Genomic DNA, 23,685 nt, shown 5'->3' with positions numbered 1-23,685 from the left:
TGTGAGAAACTTTTTAGTTTAATGTAGTCCCATTTGTTTATCTTTTCTTTTGTTTCCCTTGCCTGGGGAGATATATCTGATAAAATATTGCTATAAGCTATGTCCAAGATTTTGCTGCCTTTGTTTTCTTCTAGGATTTTTATGGTTTTAGGTCTTAACATTTAAGTCAGCAGCTCTTTTAAATATTCTTTTCCACACTGAATAAAAATAGATTAACAGGTGTTCATCTGTATTAATTTTTGAAACTTAAACATACCTGTGGCAAACTAAACTTTAATAATTTTAGAAATACATATTTTTATTTTATTACTCTAAGAGTTTAGTTAATTTTTATAGAAGTATCAAAAAGTAATAAGGCCTCCAAAAGTTCAACATGGAGTTACCATATAACCCAGTAATTACACTTACTATCTATACTTACAAGAAAATGAAAACAGATACCCAACCAAAAACTTATACACAAATGTTCATAGCAGTATTATTCATTATATATACCAAAGGCAAAAGTAAATGTTCATCAATTCCTAAATAGATTAGCAAATGTAGTGTCATGTAATGGAATATTATTCAATAAAAAGGAATGAATTAATGATACATGGTACAACACAGATGAGCTTTGAAAACATTATGCAAAATGGCAAAAGCTAGTCACAAAGGATCACATGTTGTATGATTCCATTTATATGAAATGCCCGGAATAGGCAAATCCATAGTTACAGAAAGTAGATTAGTGGTTGCCTTGGACTAGCGGGGATGGACAAGTGGGGAGGTGTCTGCTAATAGACATGTTGTTTGGGGGGACGGTTATCAAAATATTCTGAAGTTGTTTGTGTTGATAATTGTAAAACTTTGTGAGTATACTAAAAAAAAAAACCCACTGAATTGTGTACTTTAAATGGGTGATTTGTATGGTATGTGAATTTTATCTAAATAAAATTGTTACCAAAAAAGTAAGGAAAAGTCTATCAACTGCTTTTCTCTCACAATGACTTCTCATACATCTCCTTCAAGTTATGTGTACTATGTTTTCTAACTACTATAAAAATGCTATCTAACTTTTTTCTGTATAAATATACAGAATCACCAAAGGCATTATATAATTCATTGAGATTTTACTATCACCACCCCCTTGTTTCTTACCTAGGGCCAGACAGCCTTTGATGTAGCAGATGAAGACATTTTAGGATATTTAGAAGAGTTGCAAAAGAAACAAAATCTGGTATGTTTGATGACTGTCTAAAAATTATCTACATTAGTGAATTCTCTTAATAGCTTTGAATTTCAGACAGGTAAAAAAAAGTATTCTTGTGATGTTTTGTACTTTCTGACCATAAAACTAAAATGACAGTGAAAGAGAATGATGACGTAGTGGTGGTATTTTACCTGTGTTGCATTTCTCCTTTTTTTTTTTTTAAGATTTTATTTATTCTGGAGGGCGGAGAGGGAGGAAGGAAGAAAGAGAGGAAAAGAACCATCGATGTGTGGTTACCTCTTGCACTCCCCCAACTGGGGGACCTGGTCTGCAACCCAGGCATGTTCCCTGACTGGCAATCAAACTGGTGACCCTTTGGTTCACAGGCCAGCACTCAGTCCACTGAGCCACACCATCCAGGGCTTATCCCCATTTTTTTAACCTCCCTTCACAAAATGAACCTTGTAATGTATATGCCCTGAAGAATAACATGTTGTTCTAAGTTTATAAGAAAGTTTACTTAGGCCCTGGTGGGTGTGACTCAGTTAGTTGGGTGTCATCTTGCAAACCTAAAGATGGCCATTTCACTTCTGGGTCAGGGCATATGCCTGGGTTGTGGACTTGGTCCCCATTCAGGCCTCATGCAAGAGACAACCAGTCGATGTTTCTCTCCCTCTCTTTCGCCCTCCCTTCCCCTCTCTCCAGAGTCATTTAAAAAAAAGTTTTCTTAAAAGATGGAGGCTGTAAAATTTTAGATTCCTCAAATAGCAGGCCCTGGATAAGCAAGGAGTGATGTAACTAGGAAACAGATTTTTAAGCAAAATAGATTGGACCCTGAGTTTTTAGTGAACAAAGGTTGAGAGGGATCCTAAAGAATCCAACTTAGTCCTTCATGGAGTATTTTAACTCTTAACTTTTTTATTCTTTATCTAAGCCCCTTTCTTTTCAGGTACAACTTAAATATTTTCTTTGCTTTATTTTGTTTAGTGTTTGTTATTACTTTAAATTTTGTATTTTACTAATTAATATTTTAATAGTATTCTTATTTTCCTTTGCATAACTTTTATAAAGCTCCATAGTGAAAAACGGGAGAAGAAATCTCCACTGATTGAATCAACAGCCAATATGGACAATAATCAGTCACAGAAGACCTTTAAAAAGTAAGTAAAATATTAAAGTAGGTTTTGTTATTGTTATGAATGAGTTGGCATGATGGTCACAGGCATGATTAATAGATTTTGTAGATCTGGAAAAAATTAATGTATTTTGACCTCTTGTGTTTATAATCATTTGGAAACTATTTTCTTTTCACAGCAAAGAGACATTAATTATTGAGCCAGAGAAAAACGCATCCCGTATTGAATCTCTGGAACAAGAAAAGGTTGATGATGAAGAAGAAGGAAAGAAAGATGAATCCAGCTGCTCTAGTGAAGAAGATGAGGAAGATGACTCAGAATCAGAAGCTGAAACAGGTACAGTTTGAAGGATAAAAGAATTTTCAGTGATTTTTTTTTTTTTTTTTTTTTTTTTTTTGATTCAGTGTAACGTAACATGAGATCAGTCTTTAATTTTGAAACTTTTCAGACTGATTTGCTACTTGTTTGGATACCTACTGAGCCAGGAAATTACCTTTCAGATAGTATAGTTTTTATACTATAGTGATTTTATTGTTCTCTAATTAATTAGAGGCTCTTGTTCACCATTTTTTTCCTGACCTTTTTAGGTTTGAAGGTGAAGAGACTTCCAAGTCACCCTTAGGATGGTATAGATAGGATGTAAATGGGTTTACAGTAATTCAAGAATGTTCCTCTAGAATGTTTTCTGAGACCCAAAAGTCCAGAAGTAGGTCCCAGCAGCATCCCAAATATTACCTAAGAAATAGTAAAATTTTAGAAAGTTGGGGATGAATCAAGATACTTTCCTTTGGGGGTATAGGAAAATTTACTTTGTTTGAGAAATTTTAATGACATAGAAAAGTGTAATATAATAATTACTCATATTCCAACTACCGAGACTTAACTGTTGACATTTAACTGTATTTGCTTTAAGTTTTTCTTTTAATAAAATTAAACATTATAGTTTTCTTTATGTACTGTAGTCTACTTCCCTTTACCTTTCCTCCCAAAGACAATCATTATCATGAGTTCTTTCTGCAACCTTCTAGTCCATTTTTATTTTTTTACTCATCTTACGTGTACATTCAGAAATACATAGTAATTATGAGGCAGTTTGTGTGTGTTTTTGGTTGGTTTTCTTTCTCTTTTCTCTTTTTTTAAGATTTTATTTATTTTATTTATTTTTAGAGAGGGGGGGAAGGGGGTGGGAGGGAAAGACAGGGAGAGAAACATTGAGAGGTTGCCTCTCACATGGCCCCAATCTGGGATCTGGCCCACGATGCAAGCAAGTGCCCTAACAGAATCAAACTGGTGACCTTTTGCTTTGCAGTACAACTGAGCCATGCCAGCCAGGGCTTGTTTTGTGTGTTTATTTTTATACCCTAGGAGTTGTTATTGGAACCTGATTTTTTTTCCTTTTTTGTTTTTTCTCAAAAGCTGTATTTTTTTAGATTTGTTCTTATCTATATCTTTATGTAACTCATCCCTTTAGGTGTTGTATACCATATTTTGCCATGTACAATGCACACCCACGTTTTTTGGCCCAAACTTTCGGGGGGGGAATCTTTCATTTTTAATTTTTTAATTCAATTTTTTATTTATGTATATTTAGATGCTTGTCTTTTGTATTAATAAAAGGTATTTTGCATAAGATATCATCAATTGCTTTCTAGAGTTACACTTTTAATGTATAAGCATAAATAAAAGAATTAAAACCATTTATATAGATAAGGAATTAGTACTACCACTGTATAATATGCATTCTTATTTTTACCTCAAAAATTTGAGCAAAAAGTGCACACTATACACAGCAAAATGTGGTAATATTCATTAGATATATCCATTTCCCTTCCAATAAATATTACCTTTTTCCCAGTTTTTATTGATGCAAGTAATGCTGCAGTGATCATTTGTGTAATTACTTTCTTGTATATAAGTGCCAAGAGGTTCTCTAGTAAATATACTTTAAAATTGAATTATCAGTCACATTTTCAATTTTCAGGTATACTGCTTTATTCTTTTCCTTTTTGTTTTCAAGGATATTGTTTCTGCATTTTTTCCCTCTCATCCATATGTTCATAGATTTTACCAAATTGTTTTTTTTAATTAATATTTTTCTTGTTCTGTACCAATTAATCACTCAAAGCTTCCAAACAGCAGGAGATTCCAGTATTGCCTTTTCTGAGTTGCATATGATGTTTTAACATAACTACCAGAAAAAAAGTACACCATTTCCATTAAGATTTTTATTTAATGAAAAACTTGTTGTGATTATCAAAACCAGTTTTGTTGGCTGTTGTTAAACACAAATGGAGCCCTAGAATTTCTTGGACTACCTGTATGTCCTCTAGGAACAATAACAGTTTTGAATCATTTTACTTTTACTCAGCAAAATATTTCATATAAGAAAATGTGAGAAGCTAAATTTTGCCAAATAAACAAATATAGAGTAACATACTCATAACTGTTTCCCATTAAAAACAAGATGTTGCTAACAGATACAGGTTAGCTTTATTGCCAGGTGGTATGTTTGGGACTCCTTTATTGTTTTGAAGCTTGCTAATACAAGTAAATTATTTTTCAGTAACACACAGGGTTTTTGATACACACAGACACACACACACACACACACATTTTATATATATATTTATATATCTAGATGGCTAGATTCTAGTCACTTAGGGCTTTAATTTTTTAATTTATTGCTGTCACATTACTGGTCAGGTGATTCAGTATATCTTTCGCCATGGTGACAGTAATGTGGGTAAATTTGGAAGCTAAAGCAACAGGTAGCCATTGGATATATAATTTATTCCTATAATGTGCTAATTAAAATATTTTTAATTATAAAAGCCAGTTATATGAGAATCAGCATACAGTGTTTAAGAACACAGACTGATTGATGCAGGTAATTGTAGATGTAACTTACTTAATTTCAGATTTCTTACCCTGGCTTGTGTGGCTCAGTGGATTGAATGCTGGCCTGTGAACCGAAAGATCGCTGGTTCTATTCCTAGTCAGGGCACGTGCCTGGGTTGTGGGCCAGATCCCTGGTGGGGGGCACATGGGAGGCAACCACACATTGATACTTCTCTCCCTCTCTTTCTGCCTCCCTTCCCCTCTGTCTAAAAATAAATAAAACCTTTTTTTAAAAAAATAGTTATTTCCGTGTAGTTAATCTCCTTGTACAACATGCCTTGACCTCTGATCTCTAGTAAAATAATATAATTATGAATTAAGCTATATGCACATGCGCACAAGAAAGCTAGGACTAGCACCCAGGTCTCCTAATGCATATGTGTCAAGTCTTTTACTACTTATGTATTAAGAGTTCAAGAACTGGAAGTCCAGGCACCTCACAGAGATTTCTGAGATACTAGTTTGTTTTCTTTTAAGGGCCCTTCTATGTAATTAATTCACTGTTCAGTGGTAGGCACTGGGGAGCTATTTAAAACAAAAGAAAAAAGACTTCAGATTTAGACTTGTTTTAGACTAGCAATTTTCCTGACTTCTTTTGATTATAATTTCTGTGCTTGTTAAATGAGAAGAATTGGACTAGATAATCTGGATAGTTCTCTAAACTATTACTCTGTAAATATAAATAGAACTAATTACCATCAAATTGTGTTGTATTAGTTCCCTGTTTGGGACTTAGGCATACCAGTTACTCTCTGCTTAGTTTCTCACTGAGCTAACTTTAAATGTTCCTCTGAAGCATTGTACTATGATAATTTTGTTCTTCCTGTTGCTAATAGTCAGTTGTGCCAGGAAAATTTGACTCTGTCTCAAGAATTAATCCATGTAAATGCTGTTTGGTTTCTTCTCTCTCACTCTTTTAATATCAACAAGGCTTTATCATACTTTATTTGGCAAGCTTAAGAAGGCAGCCATTTCCCTGTAGAGCTACAGCTTGATTTGACAATCTCTAAACTGTTCTTTTTTCTATTTTTTATATGGTTATTTCCTTGGGAAACTCTTTGACTTAAAACAACTATTTTACTGAACTTTCTTTTATAAAGTATTTACTAGAGCAGTTTTGTGGGGGTTTTTTGACCAAACCAGTTTTTAATCCATGTTCTTTCCATAAATAGGATGAAAATAGGTACTTAACCAAAAGTTTAATTTCCTTTCAAATAACTTATAAATTTGAGGGATTAGTTGAGGGAATGAGAAAGGGAGATATATATTTGCTTTTAGGTGTGTTTCCTCTTGGACTGGGAAATTTTCATTCTTCATTAAAATCAAATGGATAAAAGGCCTTCAGCAATATTAATAATGTTTGCTTAAGTTGGATAGTGGATATCTGGGATTTGTTTCATTATTATTATTAAACCAAACATAAATGTTTACATACATACATATACCTTTTTCAGTGTGCAGATTTCACTGATATAAAACAAATTTTTAAGCCAAAAGAAAAATAGGGAGAAAAATAAAATGAGAGAAAATCGGTTGACTTTTATCTTTATTGTTTATTTCTCCTACTAGACTGTAAGCTGTGTGCAGTTAAGATATTTTGTCTTTTCATTGACTAATACATTCCCAGTATCTAGAACAGCACTTAAAGTGTGGAGACAATAAATATTTCATTAATTACTCCCTCTATTTAAGTGGATTGTTTTTCAGGAAGTTGGTCTAATCAGGTTATACATGATTTGTATTTAACTGTGCTAATAGGCTTAGCTTCTGTTGAAGAAAAAGAGGTATTATTTAACAATGAGAATAAAGTTCATTACACTGAATCTAGCTGATTCAGATTATTTGGAAACCTAAGGTTACAGGGATTTTTTAAATGTGACAGCTTGGTGATGTCCTTTAGTATAGTTTGAGATATGCTTTTCACCTTATTAACAGCTTACAGATGTTTTCATAGTCACAAATAGAACTGAATCATTGCAAATTCAGATTATTGGTAGAGATGTTTATACTTGCCCTAAAGATAAGGCTTTTTAAATATTGTCTGCTATTAAAGTATAACAGCATACAGTAATGATAACTTAAGATGGAAGATTTCTTTGGAAAACCCATGTCCTAAAGAAGGGAGAAAAGTAGTATAATGAAAGTGAGTATCTCATTGTGCTTGAAAGCATTGTACTTAAACTCACCAAAGTATAGAAGGATATCTGTCCTACCCCATCTTGAAACCAAAGGAATGTTTAAAACTAGATAAAATGACCTTTGACTATTTGGAAAATAAGCTTTTCTAGTTCCTTTATAAAATGTAGTTAAAGGTTTAAATTGTATGTGACCATTTGGTAAAAGCCAGTCTGACTAATAATATGTTCAAACATAGTCTTCGAATTGTTTTTTCTGGAGTCAGATTAGTATTTCTAGTATTTTCAAAAATCTTTTTCTCAGGGATTACCAGTTAGAAATTGCCTTGATACATTGTGAAAAGAGATTCAACTTGATATTATGCCCATTTAACTGTAGACATTTTAGGTCTGAAAAGGCATGTGTTTTGTGACATTGAAGCATACTTTTTGTCAGTAATCTAAGATGATTGTTGACGAGCATTTTCAGATTTCCTGAAATAAAGAGGAGCCATAAGTTGTAGATACATGTTGTTGATCCACTAGAAAATTGCACAGTTTTTATGTTTTTAGTACATTGTATTTATGCATACAAGTTTTAAATATCAATTTAAAAGATTTTTTAAATTTCCATAGTGTTAAAAGTACAAAAGTCAGATTCTGTTTGTGCTTTTTATTGTTTGAAGCTTTGCAGTGTTTCTTCATATTATCTTAAATACTTTAGCATACATACCAAGACATTTCTAGAAACTCCTTTAAAAATTCACTTGTTAAAAGGGATAATAACAGTGGGAGAAGTCTTCGAATTAACAAAACCTTAAACAAAAATAGAATATAAAATGGCATTTTCCCAGTCATTGAAACCTGAGTCTTAATGTTCTTCTTTCCTTCTTTTTTATTAAAATAGATAAGACAAAACCCATGGCTTCTGTAACTAATGCCAGTACTTCTAGTACACAAGCAGCTCCTGTGGCTGTTACAACACCTACTGTGTCATCTGGTCAAGCAACACCTACATCACCCATAAAGAAGGTAAACCTAAACTGTGTTTGCTAAAATGTATATATTCTGTTGAAGTATCATTTGGGCTAAAGCATTAAGGCAGTTCCAAATTTTTCAGTTTATTCCAAAAAGACTTAAGGTTTTAGAATATTTTTTCTAAAATTCGACTGAGATTTCCTCTGGACCGTATTATATTCTTTTTTAATGCTTTTGCAATTTATATTAGAGTTGAAAGTTATCAGAAGTAAATGGTAGAAAGATTAAAATTTTCATATGAAAATTAATAATCATGGTCGTTTTTATTTCAGTTGAAACATTGAGAAACACAGGTTTTTAAAAAATCTTTTATCTCTGTAAAGTAAAGATGCATTTTGATCATTTTACATGAGCGCAAAAAGTGCTCCCACAAGTCAAAGAGAAAACTTGAATCTAGATTTTTCTAACTCAGTACAAAGCACCAAGCATGCATGTATGGCATACTGGTAAGAAGAGCATGAACTTTGATGACAAACCAGAGATTAGCTCCTGACCCCACCTGTTGTAAGTTTATGCCTTGAGTGAGTTACTATCTTCCTTATCTATCAAAAAGAAAAAAAGATGAAAACAATAAACAAAGAAAGTCAATATTGTTAAGCCTTGGTTGAGAGAACTGGCTAGTGACTGAAGCTCCCATAATGTTAATTTCATTTCTCCTTCTTCTCCTTTATTCTGTTCTCCATGTGTTCCCTGTCCTTCTTGCTTACTTTTCTCCACCAAATTGTGTTTTTTCACTATTGTGTTAATATTTTTTAAAGACTTCCTTTTTCTCTGCTACTCCGGAACCTGTACTTCTTTAAACTCAAAGATTGAAAGTTTTAGGGTTTTTTACTACCTACTTACTTATTTTTAAAGGCTTCTTTCCACCAGCCCTTGCTTAACCTCAGTGAGCATACTCATGTTGTCCGTCTCCGTGTGTACACACAAACACACGCTCATGTGCACACACTTGTACACATACTTTTTTAAGTTTTTGCAAGACCATTTAAGAAAGGTTGCAGTTGATATAACACTTGACCTCTAAATTCTTGAGTATGTGTCTCCTAGGTACAAAGCCATTATCTTTCACTTTCACAGTAAAATAATCGTATCTAGGAAATTTAACATTGATATAATACTATTATCTATGTTTACTAATGTACAGATCATACTCAAAATTTTCTCAGTTTCCCTCCTAGTTATATTTATGTCTTTCTGTTTGTTTTTTCAAATCAAGGGTACACTCAAGGATTGTACCTTTTCTGTAGCTGTCATGTCCCTACCTTTGGATTCCTTATTTTGTTGCTTGTCTGACATTATTTGGTTTGCATGACTTTGAGGACTGATTTTAAATCCCTGTGGTGTTTCTACCTCAGCGTCAATCTTGCTGATCTTTGGACCTGGCTCCAAGTGGTCAAATGTGAAATTTTTAAAATCATAAAGTAGAGAATATTCTAAAAATCTATACTGTTAGTAATAATCTTCTAAAACTTTTCCTAAGGAAAGCAATAATGTGAATTCCAGGTGGTAGAAATGTATGGATTTCACTGTACAGTTTGAATATCAGGAAACAATATTAATGAGTAGTTGTCTTTACCTTCTATATTCTAGAACTAAGGGTTTCTTGAATTCAGCTAGATCCCATGTTCATATGATCATAATTATGCTTTAAAATAGAATTCTCCAGAAGCAGCCTGTCTCTGTCTGCAGAATTTTTAAGATGATTTTCATGCCATACATAACTGGTGTCACCATGAGTTGCTTTAACTAAAGTTTTATTTACTCCTAGAACCCCTACAGACTTCTTCAGTGAATACTAAACTTTAGCTTTTCTGATTTATTACCTGTTAAAACTTAGATTTTAAAAAGTTCCCAAAAGCTCCATTCTCTTGGAATTGTTGGCCAATAAACTGGCAGTCATTCTTTTGAGTATTTAGCTAAGTCATGTCTTACCAGTCAGTTACAATAGACTTCTTGTGATCAACTACATTTTTCTCAAGAATAGCCCCAGATTTATGGCAGTTTATTTCTCAATTTACGCCAACTACCTTAATTGAAAGCACATTCTTAATAACTTTGTTAGATTAGTGAGCTAATAACCTGTTTGCTTATAAAATCGTGATTCAGAATTACTTCTGTTTGTAATTGAATTGATCTAATGACAACTATTTATTTTTATAATTTACATATTTAGAAATTCCAATTCTCAATTTCAAGCGTCATAACTTAATTTGAAGATTTTATTGCTGCAGTATTTGTTTTTTAAGGTTTTGTAGCCAGATTTTATTCAAAACAATAAATTTATGGTGTACCAAAATCTGAAGTATTATTTTAATGTTAGAGCCATCTTCTTAACAGTGTTGTATAATTTTTAAAGCCTCTTATGTTCAATAATACATTAAGGACTTTAATTTAGCATTATAGTTTTTTTTTGTTTGTTTCAACATTTTTCCTGTAATTTAAAGACCTAGGAGATATGTATTTCCTTAAGTGAATTGTTAATTTGTAAATGCATCTTCCAAGATTTTGCAATTAAGAGTTCTATTTTCAGATTCCCACTCACTACTATGATTCTGATACTTAGACATAGTTAACATAAGTTGTCTAGTTTTCTCCACCAGTCCATAAAGTACACATGAGCCTTTCATACGTGTTTAACCAAGAAATAGATCACAAACCAGGAAGCTCTAAAACAGTATTAAATATCATTTATATTTTATAATAACTTGAGGTAACTACAGAGAAATATGGTTGTATTTAAGTTAAATGATCTTCCCTTAAGCTCTCAACTTCTTCAGCTAAAAATAAAGAACTATTTCTGTAACAGTGAGATATCAGGCCTATGATGTGTGGAAATGTTAAGTATAAAACCATCAGTTTAATTTTATGATTTAAAGTTTTAACTAACAAGTTTATATAGCTTTCCAGGCAAAACAAATATTGTTGGGATCTCTGAAAAAGATTACTTACTTTGCCGTATGCACATGGATTTCAAGTATAAACTTTTTCTTACTAGGTGATAAAAATTAGAATTTTTGCAATTAAATGTTTTAGTTAATTGGATCTAATCACTAAGCATAATAATAACTTAATAAAAGATGACTGTGTGCTACAGGTATATGAAGTTTGCCAATGAAAGTGTACAAATGTAAAATTACAGTTTTAAAATGGAAGGAATCGTACCTGATTTGATGTAATGAAATTAGGACATTGAGATAGATCTTGAAAAATGAGTAGATAGTATTTCAACTAAACAGAGAAGGAAGATTTGTACAGTTTGTTGAAAGGGAGAAAAGAAACAATGTGAGTCAAGTAGGGCTAATACGGAGAATCTTGCATGAAAAAATGAGTTCTCTAGTTTGATTGACTTACAGGGTACATATACAAAATAAAACAGGAAGAGTGAAGCCAAATTGTGAACTGTCTTCATTTCTATGGGACCTTTTCTTTTTTTTTTTTTTTTTTTTTACCATTTGATAATAATTATAAATGTTTGAACAAGGCCATGAGAGAATTACTCTTTATAGAATATATTTTGATAGCAACGTACAGGTACATTTGAACATGAGAGGCTGGTTAAGAGAAGGTTTATTAGAAAATCGTTGAAGTTGCCCAGTATAAAAATATAAATTAGAGAAGAGACAGTGGTCTTATAAAGAAGAGGAGGAGATTTAGAGACTTGGCATCTAATTTAAATGGAGGAAGGTGACCAAAAAGTCTAACATGACTAAGAAATTTCAGTTGAAGAGATCAGTGGTTAACAAAAATAGGGAACTAAGAGTTGGTTTGGAAACAAAGATGTTTGACTTTAAGCATATTGAGTGTCAGGCTCCCGTTATTGTTCTAGGTCGCCCATTCTAAAGATAAATAGAAACTCAGGAATGATGAGGAATGCGATTTTAGGAGTCAGAGCTGAAGAGTAACAAATTGGAAAATAAACTGAATGCAATTAATATTTTGCCTACTCCCGAACCCCAGGAGAAGAAGCTGGAAAGAGAAGATGGGAGCTCTGAGAACAGACTCTTGGAGTATTTATGTTGCAGGGCTGTGACAAGGAAAATTGCTAACAAGAACAACAAAAAGACCAGAAAAGAGGAGTGATCAGAAGAGTAGGAAAGTCAAAATAAAGTCCTATTAGGAAAGCCAAGATAAGAATTTCAGGGAGTGGATATAGTTGAGTATTTCAGAGAGGTTCACTTACACACCAAATAAAATTGAAAGGTGCTTTTTAATGCACGCACCAGGACTTAAATGCAAGTTACGTTAGGCAGAATGGAAGTGTGTCAATTACTATAGTGCAACAAATGTTTGTTTCAAAATTGATACTCCTGCCTCATTTTTCTCAACTCTAAAATAGTAGTAATAGTATTTTATTGAGTAGTAATAAGAATTAAATGAGATAACCCATGTGAAGCTTTTAGCTTAGGGTCTGACACCAATAAACATTTGTTACAGTTTCTGTTACAACATTCAGTAAATGTTATCTGCTATATGACTATGTTATCATGAAGAAATAACATTGGTTCCCACTTTGGGGGAGGTACCAGGGCAGGGATTGGTAACCATGGTCTGTGGGCAAAGGTCACCTACACTGCTTGCCTTTGTATAGCTTACAAGTTAGAATGGTTTTAAAATTTTTTTTAATGGTTGTGGGGGAGGGAATCAAAAGAAGAATATTTTATGACATAAATTGAAATTCCAGTGTTTTAATAAAAAGTTTTATTGGAACACAGACATATTTTTTACTTATGCATTACCTATGGCTGCTTTGTGCTATAGCAGCATACCATGAGTAGCTACAACTGAGATTCTGTGGTCTCAAAGCCTAAAACTTACAATTTGGCCCTTTACAAAAAAAAGAGTTTGCCAATCCCTGTTCTAGAGCACTGTGACTGTAATTTTCAGAAATTAATAGTCACCTCAGTGCCAATCATGCGGCATAAAATATTTCAGTTTCCTGAACTTTTTCAGTTAGCGGAGCCCTTAGTGTTTTACTGATTTTTTTTTCCACAGGGCCACTTGGCCAAAAGAAACACCTATTTATTTTATTTATTAAGTAGTTAAGTGCAAATAAGTTAATAATGAGTTTTTACAGTGTCCAACAAATGTCACTGTGCTTCTTTCAAAACTTCAAAATATCCTATAGAGCCCCTGTGATTTTGTTCTGGCGCCCTGGAATGCCTCAGTACACACTTTGGGAAGTGGGAAATGCTGCATGTGTTTATTTTCAACTCTATTGATAGGACTTAACTACTGGCGGTACCGGAGGTATCTTACAAAAGTTTTGTCTATGAAGTAGTCCTCTGACATTATGGGTGCGTTAACAGACTCTGTTCAACTGCTAATTGTAGCAAAAATTTGGCAATAAATATGAAAGAAAGGGTTTTTTACAAAATATCTATATCTTATACTTGTAGCAACTAGTTAGTTGCTATATTCACCCATCTATATTTAACTGTGATTGAATATCTAAAATCTGTAAGTGAAGTTGATGACAAGAACTGGTTAAAGATAACAGATGTTTCATTTTTAGGGCTGTTGGGAGGAAAGCCCTGAGAATGAACTATTTGTACAAAAAAAAGTTTTTAGCTAAGATATTCAATACAATATTTAGTGGAAAAAAATCAAACAGTAAGTATAAGGTTATAGTATTTAAAATATCACTGAAAAAATATAATTCAAAAATTTGTCATTTATTTTCTTGTTGGTTATGCTGGATTTAAAATTTTAACCTAAATATATAAATTAATAAAAACAAAATTTAAGTGCAGTAGTTTGTTCACTCAACATTCCATAATATTACATGCTCTATAAGCTTTAACTACTTTAGAAGTTTCTCTTATTAGATTCTCTCTAATTCTGTCATGGTGAAAGGGAACTTGTTCCCAGTGACTTTTAAAGATTGGATTATTACCCAGTTATTGGGTTTTAATTTATTATAAAATTCTTTTATAGGAAAAAAAAGTGTGTTTTGTTCATAACCTCCTTTTCTGTTTTTATACTTTCAATCTTTATCTCTTTACCTGTCTTATTTTAATTGGCTTTAGTATGATTTCATTGCTCCTATCATGCCTGTGGTGGAATCAGTAGATCCTGCATCATGGAGGCAGGGCTTGCGCAAAACTGGCATTGTTCTTGTGCCCAGTAAGGGTGAAAAATCTATGGTGAGGCATTTCTATGTGCAAGGATTTATATTAGGTTACAATATAACAAGTTTAATATGAATATTGGTTCCAAAGATGCATGGTTTTAAGTCCTTATGGTGTGCTCATTCCTGTGTTCTGTATTTGCATCATAATTTTTCTGTGTGATATAAAGTGTGGAGTGTGCTTTCTTAAATCTAACTTCTGAAAAGGCAGTTCATTCCTTTTTCAGTTTTAGATCTTTACACTTTTGACTAAGACATTAACCTACTTAGTAAAAGTGTTGCTCCTGAAACTATTAACTCTAGTTTTAAACATTTTTGTTTCTGTCAAATTACATTTCCAGCTCATGGACTGATGTCTTGATAATTCTTTTTTTCTTTTCTTTAAAAATAAAATGAAAACAGTTTCCAACCTCAGCTACAAAAATTTCTTCCAAAGAAGAAGAGAGAAAAGATGAGTCTCCTGCATCCTGGAGGTTAGGACTCAGAAAGACTGGCAGTTATGGTGCACTTGCAGAAATCACAGCATCTAAAGAGGCTCAAAAAGAAAAAGACACTGCAGGTGTTATGCGTTCAGCTTCAAGTCCCAGACTTTCCTCCTCTTTGGATAATAAAGAAAAGGTAATCTATTTCACAATCTGGTTTCTACAAAAACGTTAATGATTTGTTTTCCAGGAACATCAGATCTCTTGGATTTTTTACTATGTATCATTAGATCTATGTATTAATTTAATTCACTTAACTTAATGAATTACGTGTTCATACAAGTGTACCTATCTTAGACAAATATCCTTATGGATCATTAGATATGATGAGACTGTACTCAATTAAAGGAACCCTTTATCTTACTTGAGAATTTACAACAAAATGTATCAAGGAGTAAGTTTATTTTACTTATAGGAACGTTTTCCTAAGTGTAGGAACACATTTATTCTAGAATGTGATTATACTCATAAGTTACATTTATCTAATATCTGCAATTTTTTACTTGCTTTTTCATCACAAGCAGCTTCATCTTAATGAGTAGTTTTACTATATTTTGAAAAGCAGCATTAAATTGCATCATACAGAATGTACCACAGTTCATTCAGTGTTACTTCATACAGTTAGATTATTTATTTCCCACTGCATTTTTAGTGCTTTGACTTTTTTCATATAGTTTCTTCCCTCTATTTAGGAGTGCTCTCTTGTATCGGAAACTCAAAAATGGAATTTCTCATCAAGTAATTTTAATATTTTTTATTTTGTATAAATTTAGTGTCCAGTTTGTCCCAACATACAGATGCTAATGTATCAGGTGCCATTGTTGATGTACTGTCAATCAGACTTGGATATATATGATTTAAATAATTTTGTTTTGAATATTGTAATGTTATACTTTTAAAGGGTAGAATATCAAGATGGTAAATCCCTTTTATAACACAAGTGTTATAAATGATTGGTGCTTAAGAGTGAACCATATTTCCCTGGAAGAAATAAGGATATTTTACTTTCCAGTACCACATTACTTTAAGTAATCTGTTACAGAAGTTTTAGAAAAAGTCATATAATATGTGGCGGAGTTTTTCTTATGTTAAAATATTATCTAATTGTAGATAAAAGGAGAAAGAAAAGACAATTAGTTTGAACAGGCTGCCCTTTAGTGCTTATAGTACTTAACTATTGCTAGACATCAGTTTTGGAGTTTGGCTACGAACTATGGAAATGCTATAAAGTAAACTACAATGGCTGTTTAATTATATATTGTTGAATACTCTTAAAGTGCTCTTGGCAGAGTCTACAATTATCACACAGATTTATTTTCACTCATGTTTTTTTCCTGTTGTATAGGAGAAAGATAGTAAAGGAACTAGGCTTGCATATGTTGCACCTACAATACCAAGACGACTAGCCAGTACATCTGACATTGAAGAGAAAGAAAACAGGTGGATTAATTATGATTTGCTTTATGTTTTTACTATAAAATCTTTATCGTCTAACATGAGTGTTAAAGTATGAGCATTATTGTAATTATGTTGGATACAGATTGTGGGAAGAAATGGAGGGTATTCCTAAGAGAACACCAAGGACTCCTGATGAAGTTCTGGCTGGGTGTGTTCATGAAATAGCCAAAAACAAACACAAAAACAAAAAAAAAAAAAACATCGTGCTTGGAACAGAGTAAGGGGATAGTGGTGGCAGATGAGGTCACAAATTAGTACACACTCTCTAAATATGTGGAACATGGAGAGAAAAAAGGGTGGGAAAATGCTCTTAATTTAGTTTGTTTCCTCCTATTTTTCCTCACATAGAGAATGAGAGCTTCTTAATATACTTGTAATTATGTTATAATATCCAATTTTGTATCTGGACTTATTTTCTATTTAGCATCTCATATGCTAAGTATATATGCTAATATATATTTTCAATAAGCTTTGTTTTTCATCAGTACATAACGTTCCATAGAGTAGATCTGTTGAGGTTAAAGTCAGCACTTCCCCTGCTCATGCTGTGGACATTTAAATTGTCTAATATTGTGATCATAAATTAAACTTCTGTAAGCATCTTAAGATTATACATTAGGGATGGAATCTTTAAAACTGGAATTAATTCCACTTAATAAGTATTCCAAATATTTATTTTCCCAAGGATGTTTATTAATGTAGAGCTTCGTTAACCCTATTTATAAATTATCTACCAGAATCTGAAGGATATTCTTTTCACAGAGACTCTTCAAGTTTGCGAACAAGTAGTTCCTATACAAGAAGAAAATGGGAAGATGATCTCAAAAGGAATAGCTCAATTAATGAAGTATCAACTTATCATAAAAGGTAGTAATATAATTCTTAAGTAACTTTTTTGTATTTTATGAAAATATGAGGCAATTAGTTTTGACCCCTCAATTTAATATCATATAATAAATGTCTTAAATATATTATTTATTGTTTAAGACTTTATTTGAAGACACAATATATACTGAAAAATGAGTGAAACTTTGCTATTAATGCCTTTCTATAATATTACAGTGAGTCCTCATACAACGTTGTCAGTAGGTTCTGCTACTTAAAGAGAAATGATGTATGACAAAACCAATTTTACCTTACGTTAATTGATATAAACAGGAGTTAAATTCCTGTGGCATCTCACCAATGTTTTAATGGAATGGTGTTGAGTAAAACAATGTTATTCGAGGACCTGCTGTATATATTTTAATTAAACTGGATATATTATCATGTATTTTTTCAACTGTAGCATATTGAAAAGTAACTCCTTATATAATTGACTGAAAGAGTTGAAATAGATAAGTGTCTTAATAGATCTGGTCGTCATTTGGTGACCCAGAAAGTTTTCACTTGTCTTAGAACACAGAACTATGGAAATACCTTGAATTAGAATGTTGGTAGTATCGAGCGTTAGGGGAGTGAGGACTATAAATTATTTCATGGCTAAAAGAAACCAAAAAGAAGAGTAAAAGACAAACGTGTGTAATGTAGGCATGGATCACTCCTAAGGATGTGACCTATTGCTGAACGAATTTTCTTCGAAATGTCAGTCTTAACTTCCCCAAATCCAAACCAGAGTGTTTTTTTTCCAGACCCATCTTGGCATGGCCAGATAGCCTGGAACAGTTCCAGAAATGTAAAATATCAGATCAGATCATCTTTGAGTCTTGTTGAGGAAGGTGGGAGGCAGTAAAATGATACACTACCAAATTAGTGTAATCATCTAGACTCTAGCAAGTTGTAGGTGCAACTCTTGGTGCTGGAGCTGGTGGTGTATTTAGGAACACAGTTTTTTTAGATTTACCCTAGCCTTGTGAATCTGTGTAATGTATAGACATTAACTATAGAATACACATACAAACACATCCTATATAGATATGACTCTTTCCTTTAGTTGTTCCTTTGGTAGAAGACAAGATGATTTGATTAGTTCTAGTGTTCCAAGCACCACATCAACACCAACAGTTACCTCTGCAGCTGGGCTTCAGAAAAGCCTGCTTTCCAGCACAAGCACTACTACAAAGATTACAACGGGTTCTTCCTCAGCAGGCACACAAAGCAGGTGAGTCACAGATACATTTTGTGTTCAGGCCTACTGTGTGCTTATGTATGTGCATGCATTTTTGTTTAGAAGATTGTGGGGCTCTGGATTTTTTTCATTTACCTTGTTAAAATGATTTATAAACAAAAATTGGTTCCAAAAAGAGGCTGTTCCGCATGTCTGGGGGAAAAATTAGATTACTGAATTACAAACTTTCCTTGAAATTAGGCTGCTTAAAATATACATTTCTCTCTTTGACAGATCTGTTTGACCTTTTTGGTTCATAGTCGAACATGTCTTGCCTTGTGTTTTTAAAAAATCCATCCCTGTAATCACACGTTTTCAGCTGCTAGAAAGTGCTTTCATTGTTTAGCTGTTTTCCTTTTCTCTTTTTGTGTTGCTTCTTGTGATGCTATAGTACCTCAAATCGTTTGTGGGCTGAGGATAGTACTGAAAAAGAAAAGGACAGTGTTCCCACGGCAGTGACCATTCCTGTTGCTCCAACTGTTGTAAATGCTGCAGCCTCTACCACAACCCTGACTACAACTACTGCTGGCACTGTCTCCTCCACATCAGAGGTCAGGGAGAGACGCAGGTGTGTAAAGGTCCTAATAGGACTGGTGCTGTATCTTACCCAGTGATGAAAGTTGTTTGTTTTGTTTTGTTTTTTTAAATTTTGTGAAGTTGGTGACCATCCCTCCAGTAGGTTAATAAATAAAATATAAGTGTACATAATTAGCCATTGTTAGCATTCAGACTTGATAACCCATTTCGAACATTATTAATGTTTTTGTTTAAAGGCAGTAAGCCCAGACAGTTGTCTTTCTTAAGCCATCGTTTTTTAATGATTGGTTTAATTCAAAACATTTTTATGAAGATCTAAACACACATGGTCACACTCATGGAAAACTAGGTGCAACGTGACAAAAACAGGTTTTTTCATTCTTCTCATTGTTTCTCTTTATTATTAAATCTGATGGATGTTAAACTGTTTTTGTTATTTTTGAGAATTTCATTTTAAGATTCTCCTGGTGAAAAAAAGGCTTCTTGTGCATATTATAATCCAAATAATTATAACTGTTGAACACAGTCACTTCGTTTTAATTCTGGTATATAGAAGGCACTCATTAATTAAATCTTTTTAAGGGTCTATGAATTTATTTTGTATGCTACTGTCAGTGGTATGGAAATATAGATGTAGAAAAGAGCTTACCTATTATCTTTTGTGATATCCTCACTTTACAGAAGGAAACTGAGGCCCAGAGATATTAAGTGACTTTTCCACTCTGATATAGTTAGTGTGAGAGGCTAAGGCCATGCCCAGGATTACAGAGGAATCAGTCCAGTTTTCTTTCTGCTGTACCATTCATAGTCCCTAGCTTTGAATTTTGTTTTGAGAAAAAAGAATATCTTAGGAAGCTAAATGTAACCCTACTTATATTTTATTCTTGCAAACTAAATTAGCTACATAACTGATATTTTTCTTCCTAAAATACTGACCAGGTTAACTTGTTTTATTTCTGGCATATAGTGTTCATGAATAGGCAGTCTTACACATCCTTTGTCTCTGGTGCCTCACAGACTACCTCCTTACAGTAGGATCCTTAAGTAACATTTGTAGTGATTATATGAAAAGTAACAAAATGTTAAATTTGTAACTGTCAGTTCCTTTTCTATCATTGCATCTTTAGTTTCTGTCAATATATTAACATTTCATTTTTATTTTTGTGGTGAAATTTGATAATACTTCTATAACATCCCAAGTGGTTCAGAAATTGTGATTTGAGTTCCAGTAAAGGTTGTATCATATTTGAATTATCTTTCTTTATTTTTCTATAAATTTAAGTCAGTTTTAGGTTTTTGAAGTGTTCTTAAGAAGGCCACACAGCCAACAGAAATTAGAGAAGCATAGACATCCGTCATTCTCTTCTAGTGAAATAAATTTGAGAGTTTTGCTTTTATGGGGTGGTTAGGTGGGAGTGTAAAGTGGGAAAAGGGTCAGGAATTCTTGCTTTTTTTTTCCTTCCTCTGCCTTAATCCTAAAGTTAGAATTCTCTCCAGATCAGGATTTTTTTTTTCTGTAAAGTGAGGTGTTTGATTTGTATAATTTCTTAACTCCCAGAATTCTTTTAACTCCAGTACTCTATGCTTTTAATATTTTTTCAGTGATAATTAATGTCTAATGAATGTCTCCCCAGAATCATATGTTGTTTCAAAACAAATTATGATTCTTAACCTCAGATTTTTAAATTTTTTATGTTGTTATAGAAAGTTAAGTTTCAGCTTTATAGAATTAATCCTAGAAGACATTCAAGATTGAGAATTAAATATTTGGAGTTACTGTAAGGACAGAGCAGGTTCTAATAGCATTAGAAACAAGATGTGCCTATTGACATTTTTCCTGGTCTCTTACAGAAAATTTGTCTGTCTTTGTTTCAGTTATGTTTTCAGTAATATTAATGTTTGTGTTTTGTTTCATGTTAAATATTTGTTTGCAATTTTGAATACATTGTTGGTCTCTTTTGTTCGTTTTTTAATTAAAATGTATTAATTTTTTCAAAATGTATATGACTGAAGGGTTACCTCCAAAATGTATATATGATAATTTAAGAATATATTTTGGCTGAAAAAACTAGGTCAACACATTTATGTCATTATAGTACTATTACGTAAGCACTTTTGGAGTGCTTATCATAAATTACCATAGATGCTATTAAATTGCACCATACTTTAGAATTTTCCTGTTTTTATTGACCAGGATTGGATGATGAGTTCTGTTTTTTAGTTAAGATTTCCAGTGTATTGAGTTTAAGAGGAGGTGGAGTAGGGAGGAAAAACTAGGTTTAAGTAGATGATAGAAATACTTTAACAATGAAACAGTTTGCTAATTCACCATAACCTTTTCAAACTGCAGGACAGTACCTTACTAATTACTTTTATTTGTAGCACGGACTCACGTGGAACTCTTCCCGTAATATAACTACTCTTTTCTACCATTCTCCCTTCACTTAGCCAGCTCCCATTTGCCTATTTATCTTCTCTACGAAAGGAAAAAAAGCTAAGTGAGAAGCAAGGGTTGGTATTCAGACATTTAAAGATGTAATTTGGTTGACTAACCAAAATATAAACATTATGAATAAATATAAATATGTCAGCCAGTAAATGCAAGTAGATTAAAAAAATACGTATATATTTGCTCATTTGGGGCAAATGTATGGGAAATTTAAGTGAACAGATTTTATAAGTCTTCTATTGATTTTTATCCCCCTAACCTGCATATGTTAAACCAAATATGATAAATAGATTTTTCAACTTTTATGTCAACTTGAAACTTTGAAAAAGAAGAGAATGTGATGGTTGATTAGTGATTTGCCATGGGGTTGAAAGGGCAAGTGGCAATGCAGATTTCCTTGTTCTACATTAAATATGAAAACTCTGACCATATAAATAGTGGGAATTAGAATTCAGTAGCTCATGTTCTTGCTTTTATAGCAGCTCATGAAATGCTGAAGTGATATGCAGCCATACGGGCTGCTGTAACTTTTGTTTAACCAGGTTTGCTATGACATCTAGGTTTCATCTCATTTTACTCTTTTCTTCTTACCTGGTAGAAGTCCGAAAAAGCAATAAATTGCGTAGGGCCAATTGCATTGGTGCATAAATAAGTGTTAAGTGAAAGAATGAAAAGAATAGCCATTGGACCATATTTTCCAAGCTGTTGTCACACAGAGCACTTTTCCACATTTAATAGGTGTACCACCAAAGGATGAAAGATGTGTTCCCTACTTAAATGATTTTGACAAACGCTGGATTAAACACAGTTAAACTAGTTTTTTCCCTCTGTACTTCTCAGACCCTTGAATATATTGTGATTTTCCTGGAGACAAATTAGAATGTACAGAATTTTCTAAACTAAAACACCAGCATCAACAAACAAGCTTCTCATCATATTCCAGAATTAATGTTTCTTAAACTAATAACAAGTTTATTGGTTATTCTTTATTCTTTTGTATTGCTTGTAATTACTTGAAAAGTCATTAGCATTGTTATAAAAATAGGAAGTGTCTATTATATTTCAATAAAAAACTTAAAACTCGAGAGAGTTGATGTATAGACAGAACGGAAATTTTAAGACAGAGCGCTGCAATACATAAAAAACTTCTCAAGTAATTCTGATCATTTGAGGGAAGTTTTCTTTGTGTACTACAAAGCTCCACCTTTGCTTATTCAACCCTTTAATTATTTAACTCTTGACATAGATTTCATGCTTTTGAAATCCTGTCCAGGATGGAACATAGGCTTAGATTTATAAGATGACATTTAGTGAAGATAATTCCAAGTTCTTATTTATATCAGAAAATCAGTTACCCAAGAATAATGCTGCTTTTAAAGCAGTTCATGGATAAAACCACTTGAATTTTTAGAGAACTCATAATGTGAACAAGAATATATCTACCAAAAATAGCATTAATAAATGCACAATGACACAAATGCAGGGAGTGCTGCTTATTCACTAGTCATCCCATATCCTGAATGTTGCATTCAGTCCTAACCATTTTACCATAAAGACATAGACCATCTACAGTTTAGCCAGATAACTTCACATAAGATCTAGGAAGGCGTAACAGGGAATCAAAAAGGAAGCAGAGTGGAGTGACATTATATAGTTTTGTTTGTTCGTTTTTAATTATAGTTGGGAAGAATTTGAAAAATGCTAGGTTAATATGATTAGTTCTATTTAATCTAAAAATATTTATCAGATTGCATTGTTGAATTTCAGAGTAGATGTAACCATTTTTTGAAGACTCTTAAAATCCATTAAAATTCTAAACTTGTATGTTTTGCTCACATTCGTATGTAATAACATTCACAGATATTGTATTTCCAAGTAAAAATTATTATATATCACTCTAGGTCATACCTCACTCCTGTTAGAGATGAAGAGTCTGAGTCCCAAAGGAAAGCAAGATCTAGACAAGCAAGACAGTCTAGAAGATCAACACAGGTATAATTAATATATATAATATATGAAACTTCAAAATAAATTACCTTTTTCTTTTCACTTTTCTGTGACTATATTGATGTCATTATCTAATGTGAGTAAATATTTAATGATAAAAATTGCTTTAGTGCTCCTCATAGCCTTTTTTAAATGTGCAC

General features: G+C 32.6%; 1 protein-coding gene across 7 annotated transcripts in view; it reads left to right on the top strand.

Moving 5' to 3' along the window:
- PPP1R12A (protein phosphatase 1 regulatory subunit 12A) overlaps positions 1 to 23,685 on the top strand; it is a 136,222-nt gene that overhangs the window by 86,685 nt on the left and 25,852 nt on the right. For 2 of the 7 annotated variants that reach the window (XM_054580151.1, XM_054580149.1), the window contains exons 6-16: positions 1,145 to 1,219; positions 2,264 to 2,352; positions 2,507 to 2,664; positions 8,248 to 8,372; positions 14,405 to 14,521; positions 14,908 to 15,123; positions 16,333 to 16,427; positions 17,208 to 17,312; positions 18,379 to 18,546; positions 18,944 to 19,120; positions 23,440 to 23,530. In XM_054580151.1, the coding sequence (XP_054436126.1) occupies positions 1,145 to 1,219; positions 2,264 to 2,352; positions 2,507 to 2,664; positions 8,248 to 8,372; positions 14,405 to 14,521; positions 14,908 to 15,123; positions 16,333 to 16,427; positions 17,208 to 17,312; positions 18,379 to 18,546; positions 18,944 to 19,120; positions 23,440 to 23,530 (1,416 nt within the window). The remainder of the gene's footprint in view (positions 1 to 1,144; positions 1,220 to 2,263; positions 2,353 to 2,506; positions 2,665 to 8,247; positions 8,373 to 14,404; positions 14,522 to 14,907; positions 15,124 to 16,332; positions 16,428 to 17,207; positions 17,313 to 18,378; positions 18,547 to 18,943; positions 19,121 to 23,439; positions 23,531 to 23,685) is intronic. The other 5 variants (XM_054580153.1, XM_054580152.1, XM_054580150.1 and 2 more) reach the window with 4 other exon arrangements.

Source organism: Pteronotus mesoamericanus, unplaced genomic scaffold, assembly GCF_021234165.1.
Source record: "Pteronotus mesoamericanus isolate MK-2021 breed Mesoamerican mustached bat unplaced genomic scaffold, CSHL_Meso_final contig_56, whole genome shotgun sequence".
In the NCBI taxonomy this organism is placed as follows: Eukaryota; Metazoa; Chordata; class Mammalia; order Chiroptera; family Mormoopidae; genus Pteronotus; species Pteronotus mesoamericanus.
This window is presented reverse-complemented; position numbering and strand designations above follow the sequence as displayed.